The sequence below is a fragment of the Ustilaginoidea virens genome, chromosome 6, assembly GCF_000687475.1.
Source record: "Ustilaginoidea virens chromosome 6, complete sequence".
NCBI lineage: Eukaryota > Fungi > Ascomycota > Sordariomycetes > Hypocreales > Clavicipitaceae > Ustilaginoidea > Ustilaginoidea virens.
Window position 1 is genome coordinate 84,804 of NC_057321.1, and position 20,062 is coordinate 104,865.

Genomic DNA, 20,062 nt, shown 5'->3' on the forward strand with positions numbered 1-20,062 from the left:
CGAAGAATTCGGCGGCACCCTAGTACTAACGCTAATTTTATGTTAGTGTATTGTCCTGATTAACTGGCTACACTCCACCCAAATGAACAATGGGAACGAAATGCAGCGACACAAAGTAAGAAAGATGATGATAACTGACTGTCTTCATAAGCGAAACCGTTCTATCTATATATTCCGAGCATATGCCCCAAGAAAAGACAGCCACAAGTCATATGGCCGGCTAGGCTAGTGAAAGGCTACAAAACCTCAACGACCATGAGTAGAGAACATGATTGACGCTTCAACGGACTTAGACTGCTCAATCTTAAAACCATGTCATCCACACCTCCAAGTTCAACGGCCAACAATCCAGCCAACAACCATTGATCACGACGGGGAACTCGTAACAAATCGTCGACTGCATACCTCCGACAGGAAGATGTCGAAATCCAGACAGAAGTATGACAAAGTCCAAGCCAATCGCAACAGCCAGACGATCAGTCAATTCAGATGAGGGTTGCAAAAGCCATCGTTGGTGTTGGCTTGCGGATCTCGCGGCGGGTAGGAGAGCAAAGAACACTTCCGACGTGTGATGAGGCTTCAAGCGTCGGTTGCTGCGGACTTCCCACGGCGACGACGGGATGGACCAACAATTCTTGCCAGCAGTTGTGGGTGACGCCTTAACATAGCAAGCTCAGACATTTCGACGAATCCGATGATGCTGTTCGACACTTGTCCAACGGCTTCAACGATGGGCCAATGACCAATTTGAGGCACGGTATCGACAAGTTTGGGGGCAAGAAGATGCCACCTGATACGCAAAGTTAAATCAAAGTTCACAAAGACTGGTGTGGAAGGGCCACAATGCTTACCGGTCACAGATATCCTCGCACACATCTGCGTGGCATGTTATGTCTTTGGACCCACGAAGGATTGTCAACGGGCAGTTAAGAGCGGGATATCTCGGTCGATCGGCATTGTAGAGAGCTTGGCACAATGAAGCGTATACCTCCGGGGTGTGCGACAACATCATGGTTCGAAGGAATTTTTTCTGCTCGTCCGTTGCGAATTCCGCCGTCACGCTAAGCACCTTGTCTGCCAGGACCTCCAGGCCCGCTGCGAGTTGGGGGAAAAATCAGCGACAGGTCGAAAAGGGCAGGGAAGGTTATTAGAAGATCAAATCCTACATCTCGCTAGTATTCGCTGCCGAATACACATTATTTCTTTCGTGACGGGGTGGGGGTTGAGTGGTGCGATCATCATAATGCCCCAGACTTCAACATGGAGAGCCAATTCGCATGCGACCAAGGTTCCCAAGGAGTGAGCTACGATGAGAACGCGCCGGATGCCCAAGTGCCTCAGCAGGGCGAGCGGAACTCGGCACATTGTCTCGATGCTGGTTTCGCGTCCATTGGAAGTCGACTGACCGGAGCCTGTAAACCTGTGAGTTTGAGACGGGGATGCGGGCGGAGGGGGAAAGGGTGAAATGACCTGGCACATCGTAAGACAGGCACGTGTGTCCCTTGTTGGACACCCTCTGTATGATATCCGAATAGGAGCTGCGGGTGGCGCCCAGTCCCGGGATGAACAGTATGGTCTTGAAGATCAACAGTTCCGCGTCAAACTCGCCACTCAAGTCGTCGCCGCTGTCCGATTCATCGTCCGGAATAGGTTGGGGGACTGCAGGGGTGAGTCTGTAGTGAATCTTTTGATCGTCGACGGTGATGAAGGGCATTTTGGAGGATTGGAGTGGAATTGAAAAAGCGAAAGAAAAAAGCAGACAGGCGGATTATCAGATTGGTAGTCGGTCAAGTTGTAGTCAGATGGTAAGAAGCATCAGAGAGTTGTTGTTGCGATGAAACGAAAAGCTGAAACGGACGCGGAGTCGAGGATATTTATGTTGTTGGGCCACGGGCGATTTGCCATTGGCAGCAGAATGCAGAGGAATTGACAGCGAGCGGGCAACGGTCCGGAAGGGGCCAAGTGTGAGGCTGCGTATTCGCAGAGCAAGGAGGCACCGTTGGAGGTTCGGCGAGCATCGTCGGCCATGAAGACGGCGTGGTATAATCCGCCGCCGCAATAACCACCGCACCTGTGGAGTCTTGGAATCCGAAACTCAAAAGTTCAGGCCAACCTGATTACTGGTCAATTGGAGCCACTGCTTGGCGCTCATGAGTAGTAAGATCGGGCTTTACGGCGCCAACGAACCTGTGGAGCCAGCGCAGCCAGCTTCTACATGGTCGGATCATCCCACGCGGCATCCACGAGTCCTCCCCTCAACTTGACAGCACAAGTCATGTCACGGGGGGAATGTGTCCACAGGTGGAAGCCAACCAGCACCACCGTCCGACTCATGCCGTGACGCCCCCTCCTGGACGACGCATCGCTTCCCACTCGGGCCTAGGCCAAACGCCACAGCATCGACTTGACGGGCGCAAGGGACAAGCCGTATCCCCCCACCCACCCCCCCATCTCCGCGATATGAACGCCATCGAGGCCTCCGTCGTGTCGTCGCTCGCCCGACGGAAGCCTCGGCCAGGCGCGGACGAATCAAATCCATCGCCGGTACTTGAGCCATGTGGAGGTGAATCGTATCCTCGTCGGCCTAGTAGAAACAGACTTGCTCAATCAAGGCGCAATCGAACCCGCACCGGACGCCATGTCGGCGAGTCTACACGAGTCTGCCGATCATGGCGAGTAATATCACATCTGTGGATGCGTTTACGACTCTCAACATGATTGGGTTGCCGCTCCACAGGCCTGATCTCACTGCACATGACGATGTTTCGCAACAGGATCGAGGTGGCCAGCCAGGAGAAATTCTGTCTGGTAGCCAGGTCTTGAACATGCAGGTCCCAAGACCCACAATTGCAAAGAACATGGCGCCAACGTTCTCAAGATGACGAGTCATAATCACAGCGATATCGGGTTTTTTTTTTCTAGGACGGCCCATAGCGAATGCTGTGATTGGACGTGGTAAAGGCACCGTACCGTATATGTAAATGAGAGATGCCTTGGGTACCAAGACAAATGGGCTAGTCGTCGTGGCTGGCAGCAGGTTGCCGACTTGTATACGTGGAATTCTCCGTAGAGTTGCTCTTTCCTTTACTCTTTCCCCCGCATTTCAATTCAACAATATAATGTTGCGCTGGGAATAGCAAGCCGCTTATGACACTCGGGTCACGGGATTAGCCTGGGAGCAAGCACGCTCGATGGAAGCCTGTTGTACCGTTCGAAGCTATGCAGGAAGAGCTTCGCCAGCATGCAGGTCTACAATATGCAGGTCCAGAGTTTACTCGCCGGTGCCACTCGCACAGCGTGCCTCAGGAGGGATGCGGAAGGTGTAGATCATCTAGATTTTCTCGACCACTAGTCCTCCGAAAAGTATACTTTAGAAGAATATACCTTATAAAAGTACTTACTGCCAGCAGTGGAGATGGGTGGGGTGGACATACGTTTGGTTCTGCCGGCCGGGAGAGAGTGACGAGTCGTGTGTGGCAGGACTCTGTGGGATTCTGGGCCGGCAAAGGACCAGCGGCGGGCGGTATGTTCCATGATATTTCGTGTGAGGGGTTCACATACTTGGCTACGTTACGGCAGGCAAAAAAAAAAAAAAAAATTACGTTTCAGTCTGCCATCGGAGAGCAGGATGAAAATTGGGTATTCGAGGGTTAGCACCGGCAAACTAATTGCCACGGGACATGCATCATTTCCTTCGATGCTACTGCGTCCTAGGTAGCGTTCTGGACAGCCCGATACGGAGTCGATGCGGTTAAAATCAACCCGATTCTCATACCATGTCCGTGTGTGTCCTAGACCGTGGGGAAAAGGCTTATCGTTCGATTTAGAGTTCAGAAGGCGCAATCAAACTTTCAAAGGTTCCAAGGGCAAAGTATGTATAAACTGTGACTGACTACTGACAACCCGCCTCATCCGCACAGCGGGCGGGGAAAGGTGACACTAGTAGGAGCCTGGGCCTGACGTGCTGGGCGGGCGGTGCGGGGTTCCCCGGACGTCGCGGAGTTCTCAAATGTTCTCCTGCGCACACTTCCCAGCTAGCAGTTGGCTAGCTTTAGCCTAGCTCTATTCTAGCATCAGGCTAGCATCAGGCTAGCGACGGTCATGGGCTGACGCGAGGCCGAGACTTCATAGACCATATCTGCCCACTTGACAAATAGCGTCTTGGCTCCCAGGCCGCCCCCGTCCGACTTGCTTTCTCTCAAAAAGGTTAGAGCAATAGCCACGTCGAGTCGTGAACTGAACCAAGCCTCGGTCTCGGTCCATCACAGGCTCCATCACCACAGGTCCACCCATTACCCAAAAAAAAATCGCCTTCGTCATCATGGCTTCGATCGAATCCGGGACTGGGTCTGGGACTGTCCTGGGCCAGCAGTTCACAAAGTCCGTTATCGAGTCCATAGGCCCCAAGGCCTCCCCCCGCCTCCGCGAGGTCATGGCTTCTCTGATCCAGCATATCCACGACTTTGCCAGAGAGGTGGAGCTCACGACGGACGAGTGGATGGCAGGCGTACAGCTCATCAACGCGGCCGGGCAGATGAGCAACGACAAGAGAAACGAGGGACAGCTGCTGTGCGACGTGATTGGACTGGAGTCGTAAGCTCTACCTCCTGCCATCTCGTCTCATGGCATCGTATCCCCCCCTTCGCTCTGTGCTACATGTACTAAAAGGGCCTTGCCGCGCCAGCCTGGTAGACGACATCACCTTTTCTGCAGCCGCCAAGAAGACAAACGGGCTGACGGCGTCGGCCATCCTTGGACCCTTTTGGAGACGAGACACGCCTCGACGGCAGAACGGATCCACCATCGCTCTCGACATGCCCCCGGACGGACGGGCTGTCTACATGCATGGCAAGGTCAGCGATGTGGACACGGGGAAGCCGCTGGTCAGCGCGTCCCTCGATGTCTGGCAGGCCTCCACAAACGGTAGGAAATCATCTCGCTCCTCCGCCGCATGCACCGACCGCCGTGTTGACCAGGATTTCACATCAAAAAGGCCTCTACGAGCAGCAAGACCCCGAGCAAAGGGAGTACAACCTCCGCGGCATTTTCCAGACCGATGCGCGCGGCAGGTACGCCTTCTACTGCCTGAAGCCGACGGCGTATCCCGTGCCGACCGACGGTCCGGCAGGACAGCTTCTTCAGAAGATGGACCGACAGGTTTTCCGTCCCGCGCACATTCACCTCATGGTAGGGAAGCCCTTGCCCCTTTGCCACGGAATGGATTGTGTGAAGTCGGGTAAAAAATGCTAAAAAAAAAAATTCCCCCTTATTGCAGGTCCAAGCCGACGGCTATAAGCCGCTGACGACGCAGATTTTCGACAAGTACTGCCAGTATCTTGGCGAGGACTCGGTGTTTGCGGTCAAGGACGAGCTAAGCGTGGAATTCGTGCCGCGAGAGGGGGATTCGCAGGCTGGGCTGCAGCTGGAGTACAATGTCACTCTAAAGAGGGCTGACGTGGAGGAAACATAGAAACAACAGAGGTCAATACCAGTTGAAAATTGACACGACAACAAACTTTGATGACGTGGGGCCGCTGCCAAGGCAGAAGGCTCTTTTTCAGTTTATAAATTCTTTTGCAAATGCATATACTCCAACAAAGTCCAAGACCGTGAACGAAAGACATGACTGATGCGCCACCACGCCGCAATCACGCCACTTGCCAATTCCAGACCCACCAGCAGTCTCCATCGTTCCTTACTTGGTACGACAAGGCCCCTCAACTGTCCACCAACCCGCTCCCAACTCACGTGTTCTCATCTTCCTTCAATTGTCAAAATCTTCCTCCGATCGTCCGTCCACCTTGTACGTTGCAGCTTATGTATTTGCCGAAACCCCCGACGCCCCTTCCACGTCGCCCCCTCATTTCAAAAGTTCCAACAAAGACCTTGCCCGATCCGCTCATCAAAGCCCGTACGCTTGCCGTAGCCGCTTGAACACGAGTTACACCTGAGCGCACATGCTATGCTTTGTATACGACATACTTCACGACTAGTGCCTTCACATCCCCCGCTGAAATGGCGCTTGTCGAAACAGGATTCCTGGCGCTGCGGCATCCTCTATCGTCATGCAGGCACCCTGCATGCACGGGTAGGGTTGTGGATTCATAGTCCACTTGGCCAGGTGGTCAAACACGTGTCTGCATGTACAATGTAGTCCCTGCAGTCGCAGTCTGCACTATGTACAGTTCGGGACGGGCGCAGCAGCTCTGCCGCCGACAAGTCAGCTCCACCCCACCTCTAGCTGGCCTAGTCGCCCTTCTCGCGTGGCAAGATGCAGTACTTCGTAATACGACAGGAGCTTGTTGTGAGCCCGTCGTTGCGCACGAGTCGACAGCACAATCTTGTCATGTTCAGAGTCTAGACGCGTGATTCTGCGCCTGCATGCCCATGCCCGATGGCGCTTCGGGCCACCGATCCGATGCCATCTCCACCGATAATGACACGGTGGTGCGCCACGACACCGTCTGGAAACGTATTAGCGATAGCTTCCACGTCGCTTTACTTGCTCTGGTTTCGGCGCGTGAAAACGGATAAACGCAAAAGCAAAGAATAAAAACATAAGTTTATGATTGACCGTCCACCCGGCTATCTCTTCATCTCCCTCTGTTCCCAGCCGCTCTCCTTCAATATAGATGCATAAATTGCTCATGAAATTTGTTACGTACAAATTCCCATATTCTCTTCATAGTCGGGCCAAGTCGTCGACGCTCACAGACTTTCCCTTCTTCCAGTCTATTGATCAGCTTCTTGACCATCACCGTGTCGTTCCATCGAAACGTAGGTTATCCAATCGTGCAACCATATTGCCCCGTTTGGCCCGCAAGACACTGACGCGCTCATTGTCAGATACTACCATCGCAGCTTACTCTTTACTGAATATTTGCAGTATACCACTTTGCATCGCTTACGTCTATATGCTTATTTTTGGACATAGTGTTGCCCTGCGGCCCCTATTCATACCACCCCTATGCTCGAAAATCACATCACGGCACTATACTACAGCAACCACCTATCTTCTATTAATGGAAACGCCCTAAATCTCTTGTAAGTAGGAATTGCCTCATGCTGCTACTTGTAATCTCTTCTAATATGGCCGTACGGCAAGGCCTCACCATTCTTGCCTACCCCCCTCATCCCAGGATGTCATAATACGGCATAGCCTTGCCGCAGACTACTATCTGGATCACTTGTTAAGAAGTACACGTAGACTACTATCTCTTGGTATCTTCCCATACCTCTATCCCTGAGATTATATACCATATGACGCTACAACTCAAGTACCTATCCACTTACCTCTTAGGATATTATGTCATAGCACCATCTTGCAGTAATATCCTTTTGATATTTCACGAGATTACTCATATTATTATTATATAAAGTATTATTACTTGGTATCGCCTTATATTTATATCCCTGGGTGTTGTAGTAGCATTGTATAGTATGTACTCTACCTTCCCTTATAGTATACCTCAAGGTATATATTTATAAGCCGAGGCATGAAATATACTATACAGTGATACTGTAATATCTAGCGATATAAATGTAAGGCGATGCTGAGTAATAATACTTTGTATGATAATACTATGGAAATCTCAGTTTAAATATTAAATGGGTATAACTGCGAGGTGGTGTCGTGATATAATATCCAAAGAGGTTGGTAAATAGGTATTTAAGTCGTAGCGCCATATGGTATATAATTTCAGGGATAGCGATATAGGCTGAAAGCAAGAGGTAACCTACGTAAAAATCCTACTTTCAGTAGATTATATCCTTGCGGCCGGACTGCCGCAGTACAATGGCACTTTCATGCTGCCGCTGTCGCTTACTCTCTCTAGTCTGGGCCCGATGTAGTTCGTTGGATTGGTCGCTGTGTGTGTCGGGATGAAATTTTGGCTGTTTTTACTCCTTGGTAAATGCTGGATCCGCTCATTGCGTGGCACCTTTAAAATGTAATGGACGAAAGAGTTGGTGAAAGTATGTATATAGCGCGTTAAATGCAACCGCATGCTTGCTTTAATAACGATCTTCGAGCACACTCTATCCTGCTATGAAGTGATACGACGGCTGGATTCCTATGAAAAAATTGTTCCTCAAGAATCAAGAATGTTATGTGTTGCTTTACTAGTAACCAGGAGTCTATCTTGTAGTCGAAGCTGTATACTCCCGCTGTGTCGAGTTGTGTCAACCGATGGACATTTTTTCCAGTTTTTAAATTCCCCGCCTTGCATTGTGGACCTACCGCCCTTATTCGACCCAGGTAGTACTACAGCCTGCATGGAAAATTGAGCAACTTGAAGATTAATCTAACCTAGATACTTCTTGCCCAACCTCAGCCGGTACTTGATTCCGCGTGAGCCAAGAGACGCCATCTTCCGGAAACCCTGGGGAAAAACTAGTAACCTGGAACTCCGTCTTTGAACTCATCGTAGGGTTTTGGTAACGAGACTGGTTTTTGCTTCTCGAGGTGTAAAGATCTTAGAGGCGTACTTAGTTCTGTGTCTCGGCTAGATGCTGCTGCTAATGGCATGCAGCAGTGGGAGCAGCGTTCAGATGCAGTACCAGTGTTCTGCTTAGGGACTCTACGATGCCAAGAAGTTGAGGGAGTTGAGATCTTTCGCGCCATTGAATGCAACTGTCTCGAGGTCCCAATAACCCGCTCGAAGTAAAGACTAGTGCCCCAATACAGCAGGTCAGAACAAGATACACATTCCAAGGGCGGAAAAGTAGAGAATTAAAAAAAAGGGGGGGAAGGGGAGTGTTGGCGGGGACACTCTTCAGTATACACATGTATTTCCATTCAAGAAATTGACTCGGCTGGCATCGACACTGGCCTGCACCATGCACACAGTCGCTGAAGCCAGTTGCGTATGGGCAACCCCCCCTTCCAAACGTTGCTGTGAGCACGATATGAGGATCGGCTGGGTGACAAGAGCAACGGCGGAATAGCAGAAGCGTGACCCATGAGCATTGCCAAGAGCTCTGTTTTTACTCTTGACTTGCGTGGTATGTCTACCTCTGTTTGTGTACCGAAGAGAGTCTGGGATGCTTCTCGACCGGGCTCTATGTTGCCCGGGAGAGCCTCGAAGACCGACGTAGATGTGCCTTTCCGATCGCGTGAGATATTCCTCATGTCGAACAACGAGGGCGACTATTTGGTGCTTTGCAACCAGGCGTGACATGTCGTTTGATATATCTGTCTGTGATAAAAATTCAAGAACGGTGTTGAAACCTGGGCTCAGCCCTGACGTAGCCGCAGGTCGGCCGAGGTTTTCGTTGACAAGCATGTCAAGGACGCCAAGGCTGTATCAAATCAAAGTCTTTATTTTTTTTTTTTGCATCATCAGCCGCCGCAGAATGACATATATAAACTCGAAACCGAAGGAACCAGTGTATAGTCCCATCCCTTATCCTTCTTCGGAGATCCTTCAAGTATTAATAGCATTCGCGGACATAAGAGGCCAGGGCCACAGCAGCCCTCGTCACATAAATACACGAACGAAGCGTCCCGACACCCCCATGATATTAAATCGCAATCGGCAAGAGCGACCAGACAATGTCAGTGCCTGCATCTGACGGCATGCCTTAAAGGCCTTGGATTGGGCTTGTCTGAAATAATCCTGTTTGATATCGCGAGCACACAACGGGAGACTCGCATTGGGCGCCAACAGCAATAACCATTCCCAGCGATTCTTGTTTACGAGGCCAATCAGCTGAAGCTTTATGGAGAATGATATACTCGCCAACCTTGGAAGGGGAAGATACGTCGATAAAGTCCTCGGTTTACAATCCCGCCATGCGCTGCAACTCTTGCGTTGCACCGTTATTGTGTAGATAGGGGCGGGCGGGTAGCTACGGAAGTCCCAATATCTCCTCGTCTAAATATATAAACGACGGTCCCTTCCCTGATCCCAAGTCGACGTCAAGTGCAAAGTCTGTGGGCGTACATGACATGACGCGTATTTCCAGACGGATGGATAGGGGGCAACAAGTGCTGATTCGCGCAGCCGTGGCGATTCGTCCATTCACACCCCTGAGAAATTGTGAAGGGTAGCCCGCTGTATTTCAACCGGGCGAGGTGCCATTGCGCCGCTTCAGACCGACAGGACCTTACGGACCCGTCGTCGTAATTGGTGATGCAGGGTGGTTTGAAGCTTCAACGTTGGGCTCGAGCCGTGCCAGAGGATACGCAACCCATCACCATATCCTCCCTTGGATGATCCATGTGCACGGGTGGAAAGTGATGGATGGTCATGTCTGCAGTATCCGAGGTGCATGTGAATTGCGAGGAGGCCCGGACATGTCTGTGACAAGCGCCAGGATACGCGTGGGACGACCTGGAATATCTATGCGCGAAATAGGTAGGTATATTCATGTGCCGTTGATTACCGACAGCTGTTTAGGCGCGTCGACCATCGAGCAAGCAGATCGATAGAACGCAGCTGGGTATCTTGTTCGTGGTGGAGGATCAAGAAGGAGGAAAGGCGACCGCGTCGGCCGCATGCAAGGGTTTGTTTCAAGCCCGCCTGACGCAGCTTTTGTATTGATCCTCGCGGGTTGCTCGGATCCTGCGTGCTTGCTATTCGCTGGTTGACGTTGTGTCGAGGTTCCCCTGTACGGGGGACCAGCACCTGGGATGGAAGGCCCGTCACACGTCATCCACCATCTTTGGCGATGCAGATGCAGCCCTTAAGCGCAGCTCGATGGCGGCGACACGCCAGCCGCTGCGGCACTTTGCTCCTACGGCAGACTCCCAGTCTGCTCAAAGCACCTCTGAAACTCTGAATATGCCCAGCTGGCCCGTGGGCGAGGCAAGGATGCTGGCCAGCCAGCAAGGGACCAAGCCAGATACCTTGGGTACCTGGTGCGGAACACGTACCTGCGGAGGAGTACAGGTAGCACACGAAGCATATTTCCCCCCAAACTGGCAGAAAATCTCACTTCATTTGATGGGCTTGTTGTTGCACTAAAAATGTGACGCCGCACAATGGGTGACTTTATTGGGTATTATACATACTGCGGTACTTGTATGATGCACTCATTGTCAAGTTGTCAACGGCAGGAAAGACGGACCAGGAGGTTTGCCTTTGGGCAACAGCGCTGGCGCCTAGGTACAGAGTACTCCAGAGCCGGGCCCACAGTACGTACCAGCTGCCAGCCAGGGCACGTTTTCAGGGACGCGGATCCCCAGTCGATGCTGTACCCGTACGGAGTGCATTCGGAGCACACTGTCGGAGCGAATCCGCTTCAATTTCGCAAAGCGCAAGCAGCCAATGTTTGCATTTCAACACAGCGTGGCCGGCCAATCAGGTTTACGTACCGCCAGAAACTGTATGGAGGCAGACTCGGGCTCCAAGGCGACCAGCCGACCATGCTCAACAGCGAAACAGACGCAAACACGATCCGCCGAGCCACATACTATCCAGAAAGCACGACGTACCCGCACCTTCGGACACGGTCGACCCCGCCCCAGTCGTCGTCGTTCGGTGCATCACCAGCCGAGCTGGCGTCGTCACCCTCATCTATCATCACCCTCATCATCATCATCGTCGTCGTCTCGACATTAAACCCAGCCGCCCCGCCGCTTGCAACAACCAGACCTCAGCACGCCATGCCCCCCCGACCTACCTTTGACGAGCTGCCCGTCCGGAAAGACGGCCCCCCGGGCAACGCGTGGGGCCTGTACGGCGACGGCGACGAGTGCGGCACCCTCAACCTCCTCACGCCCGAGCGAGTGGCCCGCGCGGCGCGCGAAATCGTCCACGGGGTGCGCGTCTCCACGGACTGGCACCTGGACAGCATGTCGCCGCCGTGCTTTGGCCGCCGCTCGTGCGAGCACACCATTACGCACAAGGCGCCGATGGCCGTCAACGACGACGAGCTGCGGCTCAACACGCAGAGCAGTTCTCAGTGGGATGGGCTCCGCCACTTTGGCTACCAGGACGAGAAGCTCTACTACAACGGCATGTCGCAGGACGAGGTGCTCAGCACGCACAGGAACGGCATCCACGGTGGGTTGTGCCTCGGTGCCCTCTGCTGCTTGCATAAAAAAAGAAATAATAAAAGGAAAGAAGAAAAGAAGAAAAAAAAAAGGATCAAACCTTGTGCTGACGACAGGACGATGCAGCATGGGTGGAAAAGGGCGGCGTGGTAGGTCGGGGCGTCCTGCTGGACTACGCGGCCTGGGCAGACGCCAAGGGTCTGCAGCTCAAGCCCCTTGAAACAGTCTCGATACCCGTGTCGGCATTGGACCAAGTCGCCGCCAGTCAAGGGACCACGCTCCAGGCTGGCGATATTCTCTTCGTCCGCGTCGGCTGGACACGAGAGTACCAGAAGCAATCGCCAAATGAGCGGGCCGCCCTCGCAAGCAAGGAATCGCCTCCGGCAATGGGTCTGGAGTCCTCTGAAGAGACTCTCCGATGGATCTGGGACAAGGAACTCGCTGCTATCGCGGGAGACCACCCCTCGATGGAGGCGTGGCCGTGCCAAAACATGGCGTTTCAGTTGCACCCGTGGCTTCTGGCTGGCTGGGGAATGCCGATTGGCGAGTTGTTCGACTTGGAGAGGTTGAGCGAGGAATGCAGCAAGAGGCAGCGGTGGACGTTCTTCTTCAGCAGCATGCCTCTCAAGGTAAAGAGTCCCCCAACAAGCCCAACAAGCCCAACAAGCGCCGAGGCCATCGAAATCCTAACAATGTTCTTAGGTTCCTGGTGGTGTGGCTAGTCCGCCAAACGGCGTGGCTATATTCTGACTGCATCCCGTGGATATTTTGGTTATTCTTGCTGTTTACGAACTGCTAGCCATCAAGTCTCGTACTGCTTATAAACACCGTGAGAAACGGTATCAAGGCGCCTTGATGCATCATCTTGCTGCAAAACCGCCCCTGCCCCCTGTCCCTAGGATATGCCAGCCTCCTCGTCCAGCTCGGCCTGGCTGGGACACCACCAGTTCTGAAGCTCCCTATCCAACGTCGCCCTAATGAAATAGGTATCCCACCACTCGCCCCGGCTCGTCAAGAAGATGCGGTCCGGGTCCTCTGGGAGATCGTCCCGCAACAGGCCTTTGAGAATGTTTGCTGCACCCTGCCTCGCTGATTTCGCATCAGGCAAGATACCAGAGGTCTTGCTGCCCCTCTCGCGTCCCAATCCAGTGTTGGGAACCAGCCCCGGGGAAACGGCGATGACGACGCACTGGTTCTGGAGCTGGCGGCGCCACCAGTGCGCACCAAGGAGTTGTACGAACTTGCTGCCCGCGTAGACGAAGAATCCATCAAATCCGGAGCCAGGTTGCAATAGGTCGTCCAAATCGTCTGCGATATGTTGGCCATTAATGCCTTAATATTTTTTCCCCTTTTGTAGTCCCTGCCTGTGGTTTTTCTTTTTTTCTTTTGGCAAAGAAAAATAGAAAAAAAAAAGAGAAAACAAAAGAGGTACTCACCTGGGTCCTCTACATGGATCAAAGCTGCCGACGACACCATGACGATTCGAGTCTTGGAAGCAACAAGCTTCCCCTGAAGCAAATGAATCAAGTAGTGATGTGCTGTACACAAACATCATCAATCTGTTACGTCCCACGCACCCACGCCTCTTCCTCGCATTCACTTACAGAAGTGATTCACCACAGCAGCCTCGCACCACCTTGACCCATAACTATCCTCATCCTCCTCCACGGTCCCCTTGAAAATGGCCGCGTTCAAAACTAAGTAATCAATCTTGCCAGGGCCGATTTTTTCCATGACCTGTTGGGCAAAGGATCGGACCGTCTTCATGTCGGAAAGCTCCAGGGGAAGCACGGTGACGGCATTTGCCGCATCGTCATACTGGAGTTTGGAGACGGCGTCAATGGCTGCCTCGCGGTCGCGAGCCCCGAATATGATATTGTAGGGTGTGCTTCGATCCAGAAGTTGACGCAGGACTTCGAATCCCTGCAGTCGTGACTTAGCGTACCAGACTGGGGATCCGTATCGTTTCAAACGCTACCAGCTTACCAATCCGGACGAGAAGCCGGTTGCCAAGACAGTTTTCGAAACCGAGGCCATGTTCACACGTCTGACATGGGAGTCGCTGCGGCATACAGAGTTGGGCAGATGCGGGAGGAAGCTGATGACACCGACCATCTTGAATCCTGGGCCACCAAGCTTTATACACCTTGAGATTCCAGATTCCCCGCCTCCTCCAGGTGGCAGTCACAAAATTTGGTCTCAAACAAGTCAGTGTCTTGATGCGGCATCGATCGAGGCGTATGGCAGACCAAGACATGGCGAGACTCGCAACGGGCCGTTGGTCTGGAAACTAGTGGGTGTGCATGGCTGCATGCGGCCCCCAATTCTCTGCTGCGACTGCGGGATAAACATGCATATGATCCCAGCGATAGGGTACGTCTCCCATAGACCTGATTTTTTTTTTTTGCCATTGCCAAGTTGGCGTTTCCTGTGTATTTCCGGTTGAGGGGCGACGCAGCAGCATTGCCGACTCGCTTCAAATGAATTGGCGCATTGAAACCGGAATCTGTCGTGCTTAGTTCATCGTACTTGCTCAGGGACCTGGTCAAGTCATAAAGAAGGAGCTCGTTTCATGGTAGCCTATCTGGGCACCAGCCCTCGTGCGGAGTTGTTGAACGGTAGAGAGAGAATTGGGGACTTTTTGCAGTGGGAGTGGTGGAAGATGGTGGATGATGGTGGAAGACGGTGAAATTTGAAATGACAGGAAGGTGCCGGCACAAGTTTGCAGCTGTCGCATGTCTGTCGCAATCGCACAAGTCGAACCCCCAAAAGGGCTGGTGCAAGCGCCTCGATATGCAAGAACCGATTAGACCGATCGTCGGCTCGGCGAAAACGCAGCCCGACCTGACCCGACTCGACCCCTCCTTTCTCTGGAGAAGCCCGACCCCTCGCATCACACTAGTAAAAGCCCTCGCACCACGGTGCTCCGCCGGCTGCACAATACCAAGTCAGCCACCCCACGGCAATCGCTGCATTCAGAAGGGACCGGTTATCGCGGGCTTGGAAGGGTCCCGTCAAGAGCCGACAGGATCCAATCTCGCATCCAAGACCTGCAGTCGTCACAGTCGCAGTCGCAGTCTCTTGCTCCGGTCAAGTTTTGGTTCGTTGGGCTGCGCCCACAGGCACACCTTCCTGTTTCCTCGCATTTGCCAGCCATTTGCAGCAGGAAAGCCAGGAATTTTGACTCACATTAAGAAGCCTCCCATTTTCCCCTCTATCGAATGCAAAAAATACCTGACTAGGCCGCCCGGTGGGGATTGCAATGAAGCGTGGTCGTGATTTAATCTCCCGACTGGTATCTTGGACGTCCAACGCTATGTAAGTAGCGGTGCGGATAGTTGCTTGGGTTAGCGGGCATGCCTTTCCGTTTCCTTACAAAAAAAACCCCCCGATTTATGATCAGCCTAAAAGTGCTCACTGGTCGAAATGGCGAGGTAGAGATGAGAAACATGGCCAAGATGTAGTGCCTACGGCAAGTAGGGCAGAAAGGCGGCAGGGTTCTGGTACGGCCGTCATCATCAAATACTTTGTCGGCAAATAACCGCGAACCCAAACCTAAGCCTACATGACCGAACCCGGTAAAACTCGGACCGTCTACTACATTTCAGGGTCAGGCCCTCACAACGCGTAGTGCTCTCTCGAGAGAAGGAATGTTCTTTGAAAGAATGAAGAAAGCAGCGAATTGAGCAATCTTTCCAAATTACGACTGGATCAGCACTGCGGGTGGGATCCCAGTAGAAACGCAAGGCGCAAAATTGGCGCATCTTGAGCAAAACCTGGCACCTTACTAAAATCAGCATAGATCTGCAGCATACATTTATAAAAGTATGACGTATCCTATAACTCTAAACCCCAATTTAAAATGACCGCGCTAGCAGGGGCCGCTTAGATGCCCTATAATATGGATCAATACATAGTATAGCAGCTGAGAAGATACGCTAATTTAGCGGTTTTTATATAACTGGAAATAAATATGCCGCGCTAATAATGTTGGCGTTTCTCTAGCCTGGTCTAGGCAGCACCAGGTAAAGTCTGCACACAATTTATAAGTCGGTTGTGCTTCTAAATGCCACGCGTCTTGCCTGGCATTTTACTTGGATCTCGGCCGCATGCGTATAGGAAGAAAACGTCGAGTGGCTAGGGGTCCCGCTGGGCTCCGACCTGGGAATTCTTTTTTTTTTTTTTTTTTTTTTTTTTCCATGCAATATTTGGCTACTAGATGATATGAATCAGTATCTGTAGGATTTGAACGACTATTCACGGCGCGGTTCAATTCCTGCCGCGGTTTTTGTTTCAATTAAGTCTTCGTGGCATTTGCGATTTTTATGCATCACCAAGACGCATCTTCATATTAGCCAAATAAACCCCTGGTCAAGTTGGGCTGTCTGTTTCTCTTGCACATTTCGTGCCTTTTGTTTTATTCGTTTCTGCCAACGGATTCCAACGCCGGCAAGAATGCCCATGCTCGCAGATCAATAGCCGCCACGCCACGTAAGGAAGCTGCGCAGGGGGATCCATTTTAAATTCCAGTGTGCCGTCTCGTCCCGTCCCATGTCATCTCAATTACATTTGAGCCGCACAGAAATGGGACTCATGCGACCTGCAAACACAAACCGTGCCGGGTACTAAAGATGACGGGCGTGAGCCTCAGGCTGATCGCCCTGTCACGCCTGAATAGGACCATTGTGGAGAATCTCGGGTACCTGCGTCAGACCTTCAACTACCGGAGGCTTCTAGCCAACAAAATGAATACGAGCTATGCAACCAATCGCTTTTAAAGGTGGATGTTGCAACCCACTCCTCAGCCACTTCGCACTAGCAAAGCTTAAGTCGATTCCGGGGCTACCTGTCTGCTGGTTGACATCCGACTAATGCAGTACGTGGCAAAGACGCTTAAGGCGATGGTAGCCGGGAGTATCGCAAGTTACATGACTTGAATTCCAGTGAAATCAACCATGATGCGACAAAGTCAATCATCTACAAGTCTATCGCCCAACTGGGCCCTAGTCCCAAAAGCAAGTCTTCCGAAAACTGCTCCCTTCCAATGAAAGTACACGAAATCAAGCGAAGAGAGATGCCGCGTTATCTCTCCGTGGAATTCACAACAGGGCCTTATGCACCTAATTTCCAGTCCAAGTAAACAGCATTTCAAGACAGCGCGATGACGTGAACAAAGCAAATCGGCAGGGTTTGCAGCTGAGACGGATAAACAAAGTCGTGATGATCATTGTGTATATAAGGGCTCGTGTACACCGGCACATTTAGTTGCCAACTAACAACCCGCATACTTTTTGTGTTTCCCCCTTCGTCCTGCTTGACCATATCCGACATGGCTTGACTTTGTTCGACCCCGTCTGATCTCGCTTGGGCTGCTTTCGGACACAACCCACCTGAGAATCCCAAACCAGACTATCGACAATGCCGCGCCGCGAAAACAAGTACACTTGACCTGATCCATTGCAACCAGATTCAATTATCAATGCGACTTGTCCAGTTGAGTGTATAAAAACCCAGAGTTCAGTTTAAGACAAATAATTTTTTGCTTTGTAATAGTACTTAACTACTGAAAATTAAATGCTTATCTTGCAAATTACTCTTAACACTCTGTAGTTAAAATATTTTAATGTAAGATTCCAAATGTAATATTTAATAATAATTTTGGATTAGTAAAATTTCGGATTAAGTATTATTTTGATTAACCTGATATCTTAGGGTACTAAATATATATAATGTATTATACACCTTATTTTATAAGTATAAATAAATTGTTTTATTAATGAAAAAGTAATATTATAATTACTTGATTTAATAGTACATAATATTAAATTTAAGTATAACTTGAATACTTTTTTATTAAATTTATTACATATTATAATATATGCAAGAAAAATGTAATTTTACATACATAATAATTTTCAGAATTGTAAAATTAATGACACTTAAAAGGCTACGTATTTTAATCTACTTACGTAGCGCTAGTTGAAAAGTAATATAAATTAAGTAAAGTTAAAAAATTAGCGTCATTTTAAACTGTTCCATTATTACTTAATATGATTTACTTTTCTTAATTATTTTTTACATTATATAATATAACTGTGATAAAATATATAAATGTATTATTAGAATCTATTGCTATATATATAACTTATCTACATAATAGATTTAAGATCTTGCAATTCTAGCATCATTCTTATTTAACTATAAAGTCTATTAAAGACAATAACTTTGAATGATTATAATAATATCTGGTTTATTTTATCTGAAGTCAATAATCCAACGGTAGATTGACACTATAGAAACAATGAATAGGATATTTCTACAAGGACTTGGGCTCCTGGGTATTCAAATATGCTTATGGACAAGAGGAGCTATAGGCGATTGTTCAGATATCACAGTATATTATCAACCTCTTCAAGTATACTGCCAAGGAGCAAGTTATGCCTTGACAGGCGCTTAGTAAGTTACGCACCTACATAGCAAGTCGTCGTTGTCAGTGCAGCATGAAGAAGCTAATTTCTAGCAACAGCACTAGCATAGGTTGTTTAAACGAGGATCATGTTACCACCGCTGTATCCAATACTGGCATCGTTACGACTACTACGCAACCGTCAGTCGCCACTCAGCCCGGGTCGGTGACTGGTTCGGCAAGTTCATCGCCCAGTCAGGGTTGTGCGCTTCCAATCACTATCGCGGGCTTTCAATTATACGGATGCGCATTCTCGGCTGTTGGCTTCCCAGGGTTTATCAAAGTCAATTCGGACAACGCAATGGACCTAGCAAGATGTGCTGCCACATGCACAACGCGTTTCATGGGCGTTTATAATACGTGAGTTGCCAATCAAATGCATGAGAATATGTGCTGTTAGCAAATGATAAGGAAACTAATTATTGAACGGTAAAAAGCGATTGTTTTTGTGGAGACAGAGTCGACGCCAGCCTAGTAACAACCTCGACGGGCATATGCAATATTCCGTGCCCTGGCAATAAGAAGTGGTGTTGTGGTGGGCAAGGCGTGCAAAGGAGGTCTGACCATCTCTGGAAGCGGCAAATAATAGACTTGACAACCATTGGGTTATCTCTGTACCAGCGACTGCAAGACACGGGTAACAGTGGTACCATATCGACAACGAATCCATTTCAAACAGCATCCTACGTGACAGTAACACAGCCATTCAGTGGGCAAGTCACTGCACCAACAACCATTACAATTCCTCCCAGCGGCACAAACCCAGGTAGCGAGGTCGTTATTACGCCGCCGGCAACCGGAATCGTTACGCTCACTCAGGCATTCAGCGGATCACTCACAGTACCTACTACTATAACAATTCCACCAAGCGGCACGAACCCCGGCAGCGTAATAGTTCTGACGCCTCCAGTAACAGGGCCCTATGTAACATTTACCCAGCCTATCTCAGGCACTAATAGCGTACCGACTACTGTCACCATCCCTCCTAGCGGCACCAACCCAGGCAGTGTGCTTATTATTACGCCTCCAGTAACAGGGCCCTTTGTAACATTTATACAGCCTATCTCGGGAACTAACAGCGTTCCTACTACTATCACGATTGCCCCTAGCGGCACCAACCCGGGTAGCGTCGTTATTATTACGCCGCCGGCAACAGGACCCTCTTATGTGACATTTACTCAGCCTATCTCGGGCCCCAATAGCGTACTGACTACTGTCACCATCCCTCCTAGCGGCACTAACCCGGGAAGTGTGTTAATCATTACGCCCCCAGCGACCGGTTCCTATGTAACACTTATACAGCCTATCTCGGGAACCAATAGCGTTCCTACGACTGTTACAATCCCCCCCAGTGGCACCAACCCAGGCAGCGTGTTTATCATTACGCCCCCTTCGACCGGCTCCTACGTAACATTTACCCAGCCTATATCTGGTACTAATAGCGTGCCTACCACGATCACTATCCCTCCTAGCGGAAATAACCCCGGCAGTGTACTTATTGTTACGACGCCGACTGCTGGTACTTCCTATGTAACGATACTACAGCCTATAACAGGCACTAATAGCGTGCCAACCACGATCACTATCCCTCCTAGCGG

The 20,062-nt window shown here is 50.5% G+C and overlaps 5 protein-coding genes across 5 annotated transcripts; 3 read left to right on the top strand and 2 right to left on the bottom strand.

Moving 5' to 3' along the window:
- Positions 1–579: 579 nt before the first annotated feature.
- On the bottom strand, positions 580–1,714 carry UV8b_07104 (uncharacterized protein; the record flags this gene model as incomplete). Its single annotated transcript, XM_043144601.1, has 4 exons — positions 580–790; positions 852–1,095; positions 1,167–1,412; positions 1,471–1,714. The coding sequence occupies 4 exons, from the start codon at positions 1,712–1,714 to the stop codon at positions 580–582; spliced, it is 945 nt and encodes a 314-aa protein (XP_043000536.1).
- Positions 1,715–4,321: 2,607 nt separating this feature from the next.
- UV8b_07105 (uncharacterized protein) lies at positions 4,322–5,470 on the top strand (the record flags this gene model as incomplete). Its single annotated transcript, XM_043144602.1, has 4 exons — positions 4,322–4,593; positions 4,685–4,923; positions 4,994–5,187; positions 5,276–5,470. The coding sequence occupies 4 exons, from the start codon at positions 4,322–4,324 to the stop codon at positions 5,468–5,470; spliced, it is 900 nt and encodes a 299-aa protein (XP_043000537.1).
- Positions 5,471–6,967: 1,497 nt separating this feature from the next.
- Positions 6,968–7,247, top strand: UV8b_07106 (uncharacterized protein; the record flags this gene model as incomplete). Its single annotated transcript, XM_043144603.1, has 2 exons — positions 6,968–7,044; positions 7,106–7,247. The coding sequence occupies 2 exons, from the start codon at positions 6,968–6,970 to the stop codon at positions 7,245–7,247; spliced, it is 219 nt and encodes a 72-aa protein (XP_043000538.1).
- Positions 7,248–11,368: 4,121 nt separating this feature from the next.
- Positions 11,369–12,748, top strand: UV8b_07107 (uncharacterized protein; the record flags this gene model as incomplete). Its single annotated transcript, XM_043144604.1, has 3 exons — positions 11,369–12,008; positions 12,125–12,627; positions 12,701–12,748. The coding sequence occupies 3 exons, from the start codon at positions 11,369–11,371 to the stop codon at positions 12,746–12,748; spliced, it is 1,191 nt and encodes a 396-aa protein (XP_043000539.1).
- Positions 12,749–12,893: 145 nt separating this feature from the next.
- On the bottom strand, positions 12,894–14,113 carry UV8b_07108 (uncharacterized protein; the record flags this gene model as incomplete). The annotated part of the gene is made up of 4 exons (XM_043144605.1): positions 12,894–13,306; positions 13,435–13,536; positions 13,603–13,921; positions 13,985–14,113. The coding sequence occupies 4 exons, from the start codon at positions 14,111–14,113 to the stop codon at positions 12,894–12,896; spliced, it is 963 nt and encodes a 320-aa protein (XP_043000540.1).
- Between the last annotated feature and the right edge of the window lie 5,949 nt (positions 14,114–20,062).